At 42.2% G+C, this 13378-nt stretch overlaps 1 protein-coding gene across 1 annotated transcript; it reads left to right on the forward strand.

Moving 5' to 3' along the window:
* Positions 1-732: 732 nt before the first annotated feature.
* Positions 733-3232, forward strand: LOC130390785 (general transcription factor II-I repeat domain-containing protein 2-like). The gene is made up of 2 exons (XM_056600928.1): positions 733-2153; positions 2435-3232. Exons 1-2 carry the CDS (start codon positions 884-886, stop codon positions 2947-2949), a joined length of 1785 nt encoding a protein of 594 aa, XP_056456903.1. The 5' UTR covers positions 733-883; the 3' UTR covers positions 2950-3232.
* Positions 3233-13378: the final 10146 nt, after the last annotated feature.

A 13378-nucleotide genomic window follows, 5' to 3' on the forward strand; every position in this document is an offset into this window, starting at 1 on the left:
TCGAATGGGTGCTCCTGAAAATCAGTTAAATCAATCACAAACTCTTGAAAATTTCCCTCTGCATTCTTCTGACTAGGGAAATACAGGTTTTTGACCAGTTTAATTAACTAATCTTTACAACAATGCTTGGACACACAGATTTACCTGGTCCTGCCTCCCTTTTTGTCCCTCATTTGTAAGAATTTCCCCGCACGGAAATTCAACCAGCCAATTTTACGCTCGTTCCTCTTTTTCACGATCCTCACTTTTTGCTACCTTGGCTTTCATTCGCTCAAAAAGTTTTGATTTACGGGCAACAGGATTCTTCCCCTCTGTCTGCAATATCCAAGGACAGCCAGTCGGTCTCCATATGATGGTAGATACTCAGTTAACTGGTCATCATTCATGAGCAGGAGGACATTGGGATCGATCTTAGAAAAAGAGGAAAACACAAACACACCCACAAGAAACGAAACACAAAAATGCATAAACACACAATTGAGCCTATCTTTCCCCCATTAACAGACTAGTTACCGTATCCTTTTCCAGTTGCTGCATGTTTTCTTCTGGTACATTCATTCACGAAAGGAACAGAGGCCGACTACATTGCGATGTATTTGGCACAAGGAAACATTACCATCTAAACCAGGGCAGCCCCATTTGGGGCCCGCGGGCCAAACTTGGCCCGCGACTGATTTTATTTGGCCCGCGCCTTACCCACTGTATATATTATAGTTTTCCACCATCAGCGCTCGCACTCATTGAATATTATTGATTGGTGCACTTCCATTCCTGACCATAGAATAACATTGTGATACATTGATGGTAGGGTGGCGCTGTTGAGCTCCTATCCTCTTGCGCTCCAATCCGAAGTCACGTGACAGCGAGTAAGTGAGACGCAAGGATGGAGCGGCAGTGGCACACAGACAAACGCAAATTCAAAAAATGTTGGGAACATGATTATTTATTTACCGAGGTCGATTCCAACGCAATATGCCTGGTATGTAAGCAGAAGGTCGCTGTTTTAAAGGAGTACAACATTCGTCGTCACTATGAAACTATGCATTCTCACCAGTTCGCAAAATACACAGGCGAGGACCGAAAGGTAAAGGCGGCAAACTTGCTAATGAAGCTAGAAACACAGCAGCAAACTTTACTTCAGCCATCCACTGCACAAGAAAATGCCACCCTTGCAAGTTATCGCATTAGCAACATCATTGTCAGAAGTGGACACGCTTTTGCTGCGGGTGATTTTGTAAAAGAGTGTCTGACAGTTGCTGCTGAAGCTGTGTGTCCAACTCAGAAGCGGGCTTTTTCTCAAATAAGCCTGTCACGGAACACGGTGACCCGCCGCGTTGAGGACATGGCCGAAGACGTTCGGGGCCAGATAGCCCAAAGAGCAGGTCGGTTTTCTGCCTTCTCCATCGCATGCGATGAAAGCACTGACATATCGGACTCAGCACAGTTGCTGGTGTTTTTGCGAGGCGTCAATGAGGACTTTGAAGTGTGCCAAGAACTAGCGGGCCTTGAAACACTGAAAGGGACGACAAGAGGGATCGATATTTTTAAGGCAGTGGAGCAAGTTATGGACAAGAATGGTTTGAAGTGGGAAAACCTATCTGGCATCACGACTGATGGAGCCCCGGCCATGGTCGGTAAGAGAGCAGGTCTAACTGCACTTGTGTCTGACAAAGTCCGTGAGTGTGGCGGCTCGATTTTTAAATACCATTGCATTTTGCATCAGGAGCAACTGTGCGCTAAGAATATCGGCCTAAAGAACGTGATGCAGGATGTCGTTGGCATTGTCAATAATATTCGCTCAAAGGCGCTCTCACACCGTCAGTTCAAAGCTGTTGTTGATGAGATGGATGCCCAGTATGGGGATGTATTGTACCACCAGGAGGTGCGGTGGCTGAGCCGCGGGAAAGTTTTGCGACGTTTCTTTGAGCTGCGTGAGGAAATCAGGGTGTTTCAAGCCACAAAGGAGAACAACATCCAAGTGCCCTCGGACAAGCACTGGATTGCAGATCTGGCCTTTCTTGTGGACATCACAGAGCTGCTGAATATCCTCAATCTTCAGCTTCAAGGGAGAGACCAGATAATCAATCAGCTGTACGACCATGTCAGAGCCTTCAAGCAAAAGCTCCAGTTGCTTAGCAGACATCTCTTAACAGGTGAATATGTTATTGAACACAAAACAATGTAGTAGGCTGGTTATTGATCACTATAACCAGCATGTTATTATATTTGTTACATACATTGTGTGTGGAGAATACATTTTCTATTTAAATATAGGCATTAAATCCAATAACACATTTGTTTTTTGTACTGCAGCCATAAACACAAAAAAACTAGTTTTTTTCTCATTTGATTGATGTTTGGTATTTAATTGAAAATCAAATGAACAACCTTGCATCTTACATTGCTACTTTTGTCTTTGTGTCTGTATATTTAGGAAATTTGGCACATTTTCCCAGCCTCAGAGAAGTTGGGTTGATGGAGGAAGACACACCAAAATACTGCAACATTCTCAGCGATCTTGTGGTGGAGTTTGACCATCGCTTTGAGGATTTTCGTGGAAACGAAGCAGCATTTGAGCTGTTTGCCCAACCCTTTGCTGTAAATGTGGATGCAGTCAGTGAGGAGCTTCAAATGGAACTTTTGGAGCTTCAGTCTGATTCAGACCTCCGTTGCCGGTTTAGAGAGCTTTCTTTACAGGACTTTTACAAATCTGTTCCTGCACACAGATATGGCAAGATCCGCAAACATGCACAGGTGATGTTCTCCCTCTTTGGAAGTACCTATGTCTGTGAGCAGGCATTCAGCCTGATGAATCTTAATAAATCCAAACTGAGAAATGCTTTATCTGACTCTCACCTTCATGACATTCTCACTCTGTCAGTTAGTCAGCTGGAGCCTGATATTAAGAGACTTGTAAAAACCAAGGACAGGCTTCATGTCTCCCACTGATAGGCCTACTTCAAATCATAATGTATAGGCCTGGACCTCCAATGTGTCGGAGTATGTTCTGCTCTGTCCTGCGTTACTTTGTTACTGTCCTGTGTTATTGTTCTGTGTTACTTTTATTGCACTAAAAAAAAACTTTGTATTTGAAGATACAGGCCCAAGGCCTAGTAATGTTCCATGTCTGTTTTCAAATATTTCATAGTGCTTCAATTATTTTTCTAATTTAAAGAAGATAGATTTTATGATTTATTTATTATTTTTTGAACATTAATGTGAAGCACAATAAACATTGTCATTCATTTTTCAAAATGACCTTGTGATAGTGTTGATTTTGCACATGCATGCTATTTATACCCATATTTAACCTAATATACTGAAAAATTACAATTTTGGCCCACGAGCCTCCCCCCGATTAAATTTTGGCCCTCCAGAGGGAAGAATTTGGGCACCCCTGATCTAAACATTCTATAATCAATTATATTTTGTTCATTATATTAAGCATCACATCAGTGATGCTTAATATAATGCCATCAGAGGTGTGCCATCAGAGGTGGCATTATATTAAAACAAAAGGCAAAATGATTAGGTGAGTGCTGCATGCAGCGCTCAACTATTCTTAAGCCCAGTTCAGACCAAAGATTCGCCTTGCAACGACTTGCAACGAGACGGTTTTAGAACGTCGCAGGGGCGGTGTGAACTGGTCGTTGCAAGGAGTCGCAAGGAGTTGCAAGGAGTCGCCAGATTGAACATGTCAAATCGCAAAGTCCAGATTTAGAATGACGCGATTTAGGTGTTTCTCTTCAGCCAATCACAGCACATAACAACTTGTACGTCACGGTACCGTACTGTCCACTCCAGCATAAATATACGAAGATGGCAGACTTCTGATCCGAGGAGAGGGAGGACAATTTAATTTGCTTGCTGGAGGAGCAACCTGTCCTTTACGATGTTGGCAGTAAGGGGTATAGCAACAGGGACAGCAAGAAGAAAGCATGTTGCGACATTGCGGTGGCACTTGGTGTATCCGGTAAGGAGGCTATAGTTTGTTTTTCTTTTCCGTTACTTTTTCCTTTCCTTGATTCCTGTTTTTATTTTCTGTTCATAAAGGCATAGGCCTAATCACTGGTGTAGTCCAATTATTTTTCAGTCAGCATTGTGTATACCCACTTCTAGATCCCCCCAGATCGCACCATTCAGTAGTATCTGCAAGCCAAATAGCCCACTTTTTCCTTAGGATGGTGAAGCCATGACCCACGCTACTCACGCTGCCTCTTATTAGCTAATACTCGCTGCCTTTACTGATTTGATTGGTTAACTGTAGGCATGACGACGAATGAGCCAATCGGAGGGAGAGAAGGGCGGGTCATGCCGAGGTAAATATTGCTAAAGACAAATGTACTTTTACAAGTTTACTTTAAATGATTTGCCTTTAAAATTTATAATAATAATAATCCGGTAAGATGAAGCGAGCTATCCAAACAAAAATTGTATTTGACAATTTCAAACGTCCTCGCGAATCAATATCAGCCAGCAGCTTAGCAGCTAATGTTAGCGATGCTACACCGGTACAGTTAACATCGACGCCCGCTCTGCCCCCCACTCCCGTCGGAGAGGATGCTGTCAGTGAAGGAGATGCTGCCTCTCCGGCCACAGCCAAAGATGCCGGTACAACTTCGGATGAAGACGTCAACTACGGTAGTTTTTATTTTTTTATTTTTTTATTGCTGGACCTTGTAAATTATGTTAATAACATTTCAGGGCTCAGCAGTCCCGGATATAGCTACAGCTACTTCATGTGTAAGTTACATGACTTCTTTTTGAAGACAGCATCCATGTCACCTCCAGGGCTCCATAATAATTGACTGTTTTGGGGGGGGGGGGAGGAGGGGGACTGCCAAACAAAAAGAAGGTTTTAAATCCAAGAACCCCTGGTTGGGATCCAAAAACCAAAAAATGGGTAAGTTTAGGTAGATTGCTAGTTTGGGTAACTTCTGAAACAGTGGACACAGAGAAATAGTGTGTGTGTGTGTGTGTGTGTGTGTGTGTGTGTGTGTGTGTGTGTGTGTGTGTGTGTGTGTGTGTGTGTGTGTGTGTGTGTGTGTGTGTGTGTGTGTGTGTGTGTGTCCTTGGATGTATGTGGAAGAAATGGACCATGCACACATACAGCTGTGAATAAAGTACTTCATGTTATCTCAGGACACTTTTCAAATAGAGAAGGTCTAGACCGAACTCCTTATAACATTTACAGAGACCCAACAGTACCACCATGAGCAAGCACTTGGCGACAGGGGCAAGGAAAAACTGCCTTATAAGATGCAGAAACCTAGGACAGATCCTTCGGGATCCTTTGGGATCAACAAGGAGCTATTACTAGGAGCTATTACTCTCAAGAGAATGGATGAACTTTGAAATTCAAGTGTCTGGCCAGGGAAGTAGAACAACAAATCTGTCTGCCTTGAGAAATAAGGTGAGGAAACATGCTTTGTCCAAGGCCCACACTCAGGCAGTGAACGTGGCAGAGCAAGAGGACAAAGCTGCCATTGAGAATGCAATGGAGGCTATGGCTGAGTCCTACATGAAGGAAGCTGAAGCCGTGTTTCGAACAGCCTACCATATTGCTAAAAAAAACCGACCCTTTTCTGACCAGATTCCCAAAGCTTTTTGTATGGCACTGTATGAACCATAGACTTGAACTGGCTGTGTCAGATGCAGTTGTTGAGGTAAACTCGGTCAATCACTTCAAAACTTTTATCCAGAAGCTATATTCTCTATGTATGTGAAGCACTTTGAATTGCCCTGGTACGAAAATGTGCTATATAAAAAATTGTGCCTTGCCTTCCCTTGTATAGTACGTCAAACATAACTCATAAATGCAGCAGCTGAAGTAGGCTCACAACTTCTTCGCATTGGCAGAATCTTGGATGTACGCTGGGTGGCCAGTAGCTTTTCGGACTTCACACATTTAGCACTTTAAAAATGCTTGCTGTAATAAGACGAGGTCCACCAAAGACAGGCAAATGTACAGAGGTATTGATCCGGTCATTCAAAGGGAGTCCAGGTGAGAAATATAGTGAGGCTTTAGAAGCAAATAAGACGGGAGTATCGGTCTACAACACTGAAAACAATGACAAAGCTGAGGTCTATCAATCCAGGCCAGTTCTTACAAAGCCTTGTGAACAATCTGGAGAAACGCTTGTCTTTGAGGATGAGACCATCAAGGACATCAGCATCCTTGATCAGAGTAAATGGCCATCAATGCCCAGCATCCGCCATGGTGGAGAACAAATTAAGCGACTGTGCAAGCGATTCAACCTGTGCACAGACCAAGCACTGAATGGGATGCGGGACCTACTGGAACAGCCCACTAGTCCACGAGTGTGAGAGGAACTTTAGCCTTATGAACAATATAAGCTCAGACAAAGGGGCTGTCCTACTGAACTCAAACATATCAAACTTGATGATGATTAATATCAACGGCCCGCCTAATTCCAAGATTGATCCAAGAAAGTATACAAGGAACTGGTTGAAGAGCCATCGTGCTGCCTCTTCTGTGCGTTCTAGACAGTGCAGTGTGAAAACTCCTGCAGAAAGCAAGTCTGTCCGGAATATGCTGTAGTATGAGCAAGGTTAGAAACCCAGTACTAGGTTCAGAGAGTATATCACTGTTGATGTGTTGTAAATGCATATATATTTTCTTTGTAAACTAAATATTGTTGTTTTGTTACATATTGTTTTGTTGAATAATTTGAATGATGATGTTCAATCATCATATGATATTTATATATATATTGATATTATATATCTAACGAGATGATTGATGTGGAAGAGAATGATGTGCGTTATTTTTAATCTAAGGTGAAACATTAACAAGGATGCATTGTCAAATTCAGATCTGAAGTATTTTATTCAAATAAATGTATATGTTACATTCATGCAGGCTGCCTGTGTGACCAGTAATGCCTACAAACTGCTCCTGATCAAGTCATGTTAATTTTATAATAGTGGCACACTTTGGCCCATGCTATGTGTTGCAAATCAGCTGTTCAGAGACACAGTTTACAAAAGAAACTACTGACTTGCCAAGTGAGAGAATAGGTGTCATTACAGGAATAAGGAATAGTTCACTCAAAATGCATAGCTGTCTGTCACTAGTCTGTGGGCCAGTGTTGGTATATTAATTTCATAATCCTTCCTCCCTGAGATCAAGCAGTAGAAATTATGTGACAATGAGCAAATACTACTGACGGATTTTTGACGGACTAAATAGAGTAGTCTCACATGTCACAGTTTCTAAAACAGGGCGTTTTTCTGGGCTGCGTTAAAAAAGGGCAAACATTTAGAGTATACCCACTTCTCCAGGGAACACTACACCACTGGGCCTAATATATAGGCTTATTCGATACAAATTGTAGATGCTAACAGTATTATTTTTGTTTCAGCAGAACGATTGTAGATAACGTTAGGCTTGAGCTGATTAACAATTATTTTAACGGGACCAACGGTTCCCAACGATATCTCAAGTTTCCTGTGTAAAACCAAGGGGCTAAAAATCGGAAAGGGGGTAGGCCTAATAAATAAATATTTACTGCTGGTCATAGGCCTACTCCATCCGCTAAAGCTTTGTGGGGTCAAACGTGATTGTAAAATAGTCTTTAGTTTAAAATGTGCGACATATTTTGCTAACATTAGGCTACTGTCTTTTACAGAAAAAGAGGTGAGCAAAAAAATCCACTCCCTCCGGACAGAGTACAACAGGTACAGCAATGCACCAGCAACAGGGAGTGCCGGTGGGAGAACTGGCAGGCAGGACTGGGTTCTAAGGAGGCTCTCTTTCCTGGAGCCATACTGTATATCAGGAAGAGAGCTTCTCTGTCCAACGTGGATGAAAAGGTATTTATTTTAAATAAAACGTATACAACACATATATGGGCCTAGGTATCAAGACAAGGCTAGAGTTACTGTGTCTTGTCATTCTCCACTACTTCTGCATTGGAGTAAATAGCTGGAGCTTACAGTTTGTTTAGATTACCCGTTGTTGGATACATTGCATTTCCTGTTAGTTAAATTTCGGTTTGATCTGTCTTTGTTTACCATCGGCTCAACTACTACTTGGAGATGGATAATAGAATAGGCTACATACAACTATATACAATTAATAGATCTGTGCTGGAATATGAAATATAAAACAATTGAATATAATACAGCTTGATTGTTAATTACACGACCCACACACATGATTAAATGTTGTCCCACTGCCATGCTACAGCACCAGCATCTGAGCACATGTAATCGCAGAGGATGCCTCTGTTCCTCTTAGCCTGCAGAGTGGTGCTTGTGCTGCGTGGTAGTGCAGCCTGGGCAAGGGTTGGACCATGTTCACCAGGGCCTTCCTGCTCACTGGGAAGTTGGGTGTAGGCATCAACACACTGGTCACGTAGGACATAGTGCAGCACGGTGCAGGCCAGGACAATCTTGTCCACAGTCTCTGGCTGCAGGTGGATTTTTGTTGTGAAGACACGTTTGCCAGTATGCCAAAGGCATTTTCCACCACCCTCCATGCTCTTGATAGCCTGTGATTAGAGATATAATGGTATTATTTCTTCCTAGTACGATAGTCATTACCAACATTTTAAACGTTGTTTTGTTACAATGTGTTGAATTGTTCAAAAAGTACCACTATTGTCATTGAAACCGTTAAAGGGAAACTTCACCCATTTCCATTAAGCTTTTTATCGTTAGAAACCCACTCATATTTTTGAATGGTCGTGCATCATTCCCTTATTTTCTGGAGAGACTGGAGGGATCCGTATCGATCTCCAACACTTCCTGTTTAAGATGACGCAATATGACGATTTTTGCATAGAAGTAAATAGGAAGTGTAAGAGGGGAGGATTCTCGTAAGACTACAAGCACTAGTCCAACCCCCCTATAGGGGTTGGGATCCACTGACGCTACAGACCTATTAGAGCAGTGCCAGTGGGTGGGACTTCACCAGCAGAAACTAACATCCCAGGGTCCGAAGCTAAGCCAACAGGCTTTTGATAAAACTGAAGTACAATGGCGGAAGGTACTGGATCTTCACTAGAAATGTTGTGTGAAATGATTTTCAAGCAATCTTGCGGTATCAGCTTGGTAGATGAAACAGCGAGGTGTCTGATAGGTGGAGATCAAGATCAGCGGGAGTGGCCAGCGAAGCTGTGCATCGTGGTGCATGGTGGGAGTTGTTGTCTTCAATCCACAAGCGCCAAAAAGTCACTTTCTGCCTTTCTCGGCCAAGACAGCACCAAATTAGAATTTAATTGTATTATTCGACTACACATAGGACCCAATTTCAATACATATTCATGCCTCCACCGGTGAAATGCTCTTTTAATTGTTATATCCCCTACCGGTAATTGAAAATCCTCTGCTCCTGGGTGAGTCCACAGCTAGGGTAGGGCTTCAGGATATACTCATTGAGCGGGAAAGCCTCATCGGCCACTGTGGTGTAGGGCAAGGTTCGGCAACTGGCGGCCCGCGGGCCAGAACTGGCCCGCCAGACAAAATATCTGGCCCGCCAAATTTTTCGTATATATATATACATATATATTTTTTTTTTAACAATATCGAACTGACAGTCCTACATATTAATAATCTACTAGGGATGCACCGGCATTAAAATTCTTGTCCAATACCAAAAATGGCTTTCGCAGTTTTTCATTTATTAAAGACAGTTAAACCTTCATTTATAAGAGTCAAAACGGCCCACACATGTAAACAATATTGAACAAAACAATGCAAACACATTGATGCAAAAAAGGGGTGATGCCGGCAAACTGGCCTATGCTTCTAAGACGTTAGAGCAGCTAAACATTATTAAAAAAATAGTAAAAAACACAATTTGCCACACAATACTAGTAGGCTACATCACAGGGTTTGGGGGATGGGGGCGGGCCTTTCTCGCAGGGGTTTCTTGTGGGGATTATTTTAGGCAGGTTGTCGTGGTTTACGGTTTTGTTTTGCGTTCGGCCATGCCTCGTTTTTCACCAAATGTGAAAAGTTGCATTTCCCATTGGTCACGATTTTTTTTATGTCGGGCGATATGGACGTAACTTTTATCCGCAGGCAGTTCTCCAGATTTTTCTGCGACAATCGATTCCTCTCGTGCGTCTTGATTGCGTTCATGGAGGAGAAGGTCGACTCGCACGTGTAGGTGGAAGGAAACTTGATGGCGCCATACTCCTCCGAGCAGGACACCCAAAAGGCACTCACAGACTCCGCACTTCTGAGCGCATCACCAACCAAGGAGCTTGTTTGGAAATCAATTAATTCCATCTCAAATGCAGCCTGATCCAACGAGGGGATGTTTTTTTTTGCCAGGAAGGAGAAGTCTGCACTTGATCGGACAGTGAGAGGGTCAAGGGCAAAGGCTATGATTTCCTTTGGGACGGAGTAGTCTTCAAACCTTGAGGTGAAGTTGGCCCGTTGCTGCTGGATGAACTCCGGCATCAGGTCGGTCACACACAGTGTAGCGAAATGCAGGAGCCTGCCAGTTGATATATAACACTCCAACAACTCCAGCTTCCGCGTTAATGACTGCAGCTTTTCAACCATGTCCACTATGGTCTGGCCTCTACCCTGTAGCTGCAGATTAAGCATTTTTAAATGGCCCAATACATCAGCTAAAAAAGCTACATTGGACAGGAACGTTTTGTCATCCAGATGGGCAAGGTGGTTGGATGCTAAACTGTTCTTGCTCAACTGAATAGGACTGCGATATTGTCAATATTGTAAGCAATAATCTTCAAAATTATAACGAATAAAGGCTTGGAATATCTTACTTTGCTTGCAATGAGTCTACATAATGTATTAGTTTGGCCTTTTAAGTTGAATTACTGAAATAAATGAACTTTTGCACGATATTCTAATTTTCTGAGTATGACCTGTATATGCAACAGACGGAAGTGGAGTCCTCTGCTCTCCTGCTGAGTCAGACTCTGCCTACCTAGCCCCATGTTCACAAGAGGAGGCAGACACCCGCCTACTTCTGCATGTGTCAGATGCTGTTCAAAAGGGGTGTAAGAAGGTGACCATACGCACAGTAGATACTGACGTTGTGGTACTGGCTGTAGCTTCATTCAGAAAGATAGCTCCTGATGAGCTGTGGGTGGCCTTCGGGGTTGGATCAAGCTTTCGCTACATAGCTGTTCATGAAATTGTCAACACAATGAATCCAACCCAGTGTCTGACTCTTCCAGTATTCCACGCTTTCACCGGATGTGATGGTTAGGTTTGTAACCGAATCACGACAGAAGAACGTAAACAGAGAAGCGTGGGACAGAAGCGCAATTGAACGACTAGGCAACATGATGGTTCAGTGTGCTTTTAGAAATTGTAGAAATAAACGGTACAGGTGGGCACCACAAAGTTTCCACCAATTTCCAGTGTGAGATACAGAAAGGACTCAACTGTGGCTTGTTGCTGCTGGCTTTGACATCAAAACACCGGCTCGTACATGTACGAGCCGAATTTGTTAGATACAACAAATTCCTCATAATCGTCTTCAAAAGCAGATGCATCGCTAACTCCTCCAAACGTGGCCATATCTTGTTAATTTAATACGCTTGTAGAATTCCTTCGTTCACTGTACTCTGCGTTTGTAGCAATGACAGCGGCAGGTAACCTAGGTATCAGTCCGCCGCTGCCGTAGCCTACGTACAGGAATATAAACACTGCTGCTGAGACCCCGCAATTCCCTCAAAATGCAATGCAATGCAAGGTTGGTTTTATTTCTAACATTATTCTATAAACAGACATTTAGATTTATAGTCTGTCGTTAAAATTGATTTACCTCGGGTGTACTGTGGAGTGGGTAAGACTGTTTTTAATAGCAGGCTAGCATTGCCCGTTGACTTGCGCTAGCCTAGCACGAGCGAACTCTGCAACTAGAAGGACTGAATGAAATGTGTTAAACTGTCTCCAGTGATGTAGAATACCAATGCTCACTTCGGAATCAGGCCCTATGTCCAAAATTCCGAACTACCCCTTTAAAATACGTAACACTAGTAATAACAAAAGCATAACAAAAGCATAAACAAACTCAAATTAACTTATTTATAGTACAAACGAGAAAATAAACATAAAAGTCATGTTATTTTATATTAAGCAAACAAACTAAATAAATGTTTTACAATTAAATCTAAGAACTGCATAGCTCCAACACATATAATTAATAATATAGTTTCTAAATGTATTTATACTCACTTAGTGTGAAACCTTGACCTGTTTCGATGAACACAAAATGGATATCATGGCAACCGTATTTTCCGCACTATAAGGCGCACCGGAGAATAAGCCGCAGCAGCTAAATTGAATGATGTGTACATATATAAGCCGCACTGGACTATAAGCCGCAGGTGTTTTAATATTTAATAACCATTAGGGCTGGCCCGAATGCCATTTTTCAGGCTTCGAATAGGCCTACTCGTTGGTTTTTCTGAGCGAATATTAGTTCCAGAAAAAAACACCATCAAAAACAACATTAATAATCCCTATATACTCCCTGGAACCGATTTTGACAGTATCTGCATATTTTGTTGAATATTTAATAGCTTTTGAACGTTAATTAGTAGGCCTAAGTAGGTTGAAGTTCCTTAGTTTTTCCCCGTGAAAGCAAACAGCTGTTGTTCCGTTCCAAATCAGCTGTCCTCTGCCGGGGTCATCCCTATGTTCCCCGGGTCCTATGTTCCCCGGGTCCTATGTTCCCCGGGTCCTATGTTCCCCTGGTCCTATGTTCCCCGTTTTTCCCAAAAAGGGTCCTATGTTCCCCGGTAGCCATACATACCGGGGAGCATAGGACCCTATTTGGGAAAAGCGGGGAACATAGGACCCTGTTCTGGGACGTTATAATGATTGGCATTCATGTTCCAATGGTGCCTTTTTTTTTCTAGAATGGTTTTTTTTCGGTAAAAAAAAAAAATTGTTTTAATCCAACAGGAAAAGGCTTGCTTAACAAAGCATGGAACATGAGATTTACCTGTATAACTACTGTATTAACAGCCTATAAAATAAAAATACACAAGGATGCACAGAAAACATGTACCTTTAAAATTGCACTGACTCCTAACCCTAACCCAGTGTTTCAACCTAAATGCAAATCTTCATACATGCATGTCACCAGAGTTCTACACAAGGGTCAAAGACGAGACGCTCATTTTTTTGTGAACATGAGGATGAAATACATTTAAAAGTTTAAATTTGAGAAAAATCGATCAAATCATTTTCAAACATCATTTTCTTCAAGACCAAATCTAAAAGTTCTGGTTTCATCCAATTTTGTGAGAATATTAAGAGAATAATGGTAAAATTGTCAACATGATGTAACCATTAAAACTTAGTACCAAGTTATAAAACTTAAAATGTGAAATTCCCTTCAAAATGACCTTGAATATAC

This window comes from Gadus chalcogrammus, chromosome 1 (genome assembly GCF_026213295.1).
Source record: "Gadus chalcogrammus isolate NIFS_2021 chromosome 1, NIFS_Gcha_1.0, whole genome shotgun sequence".
In the NCBI taxonomy this organism is placed as follows: domain Eukaryota; kingdom Metazoa; phylum Chordata; class Actinopteri; order Gadiformes; family Gadidae; genus Gadus; species Gadus chalcogrammus.

What these genes read in the sequence shown, in the direction of transcription:
- LOC130390785 (XM_056600928.1), top strand. Translation starts at nt 884, where the DNA reads ATGGAGCGGCAGTGGCACACAGACAAACGCAAATTCAAAAAATGTTGG. An exon ending in TAGCAGACATCTCTTAACAG is followed by an intron (nt 2,154 to 2,434) that starts GTGAATATGTTA and finishes CTGTATATTTAG; the next exon opens with GAAATTTGGCACATTTTCCC.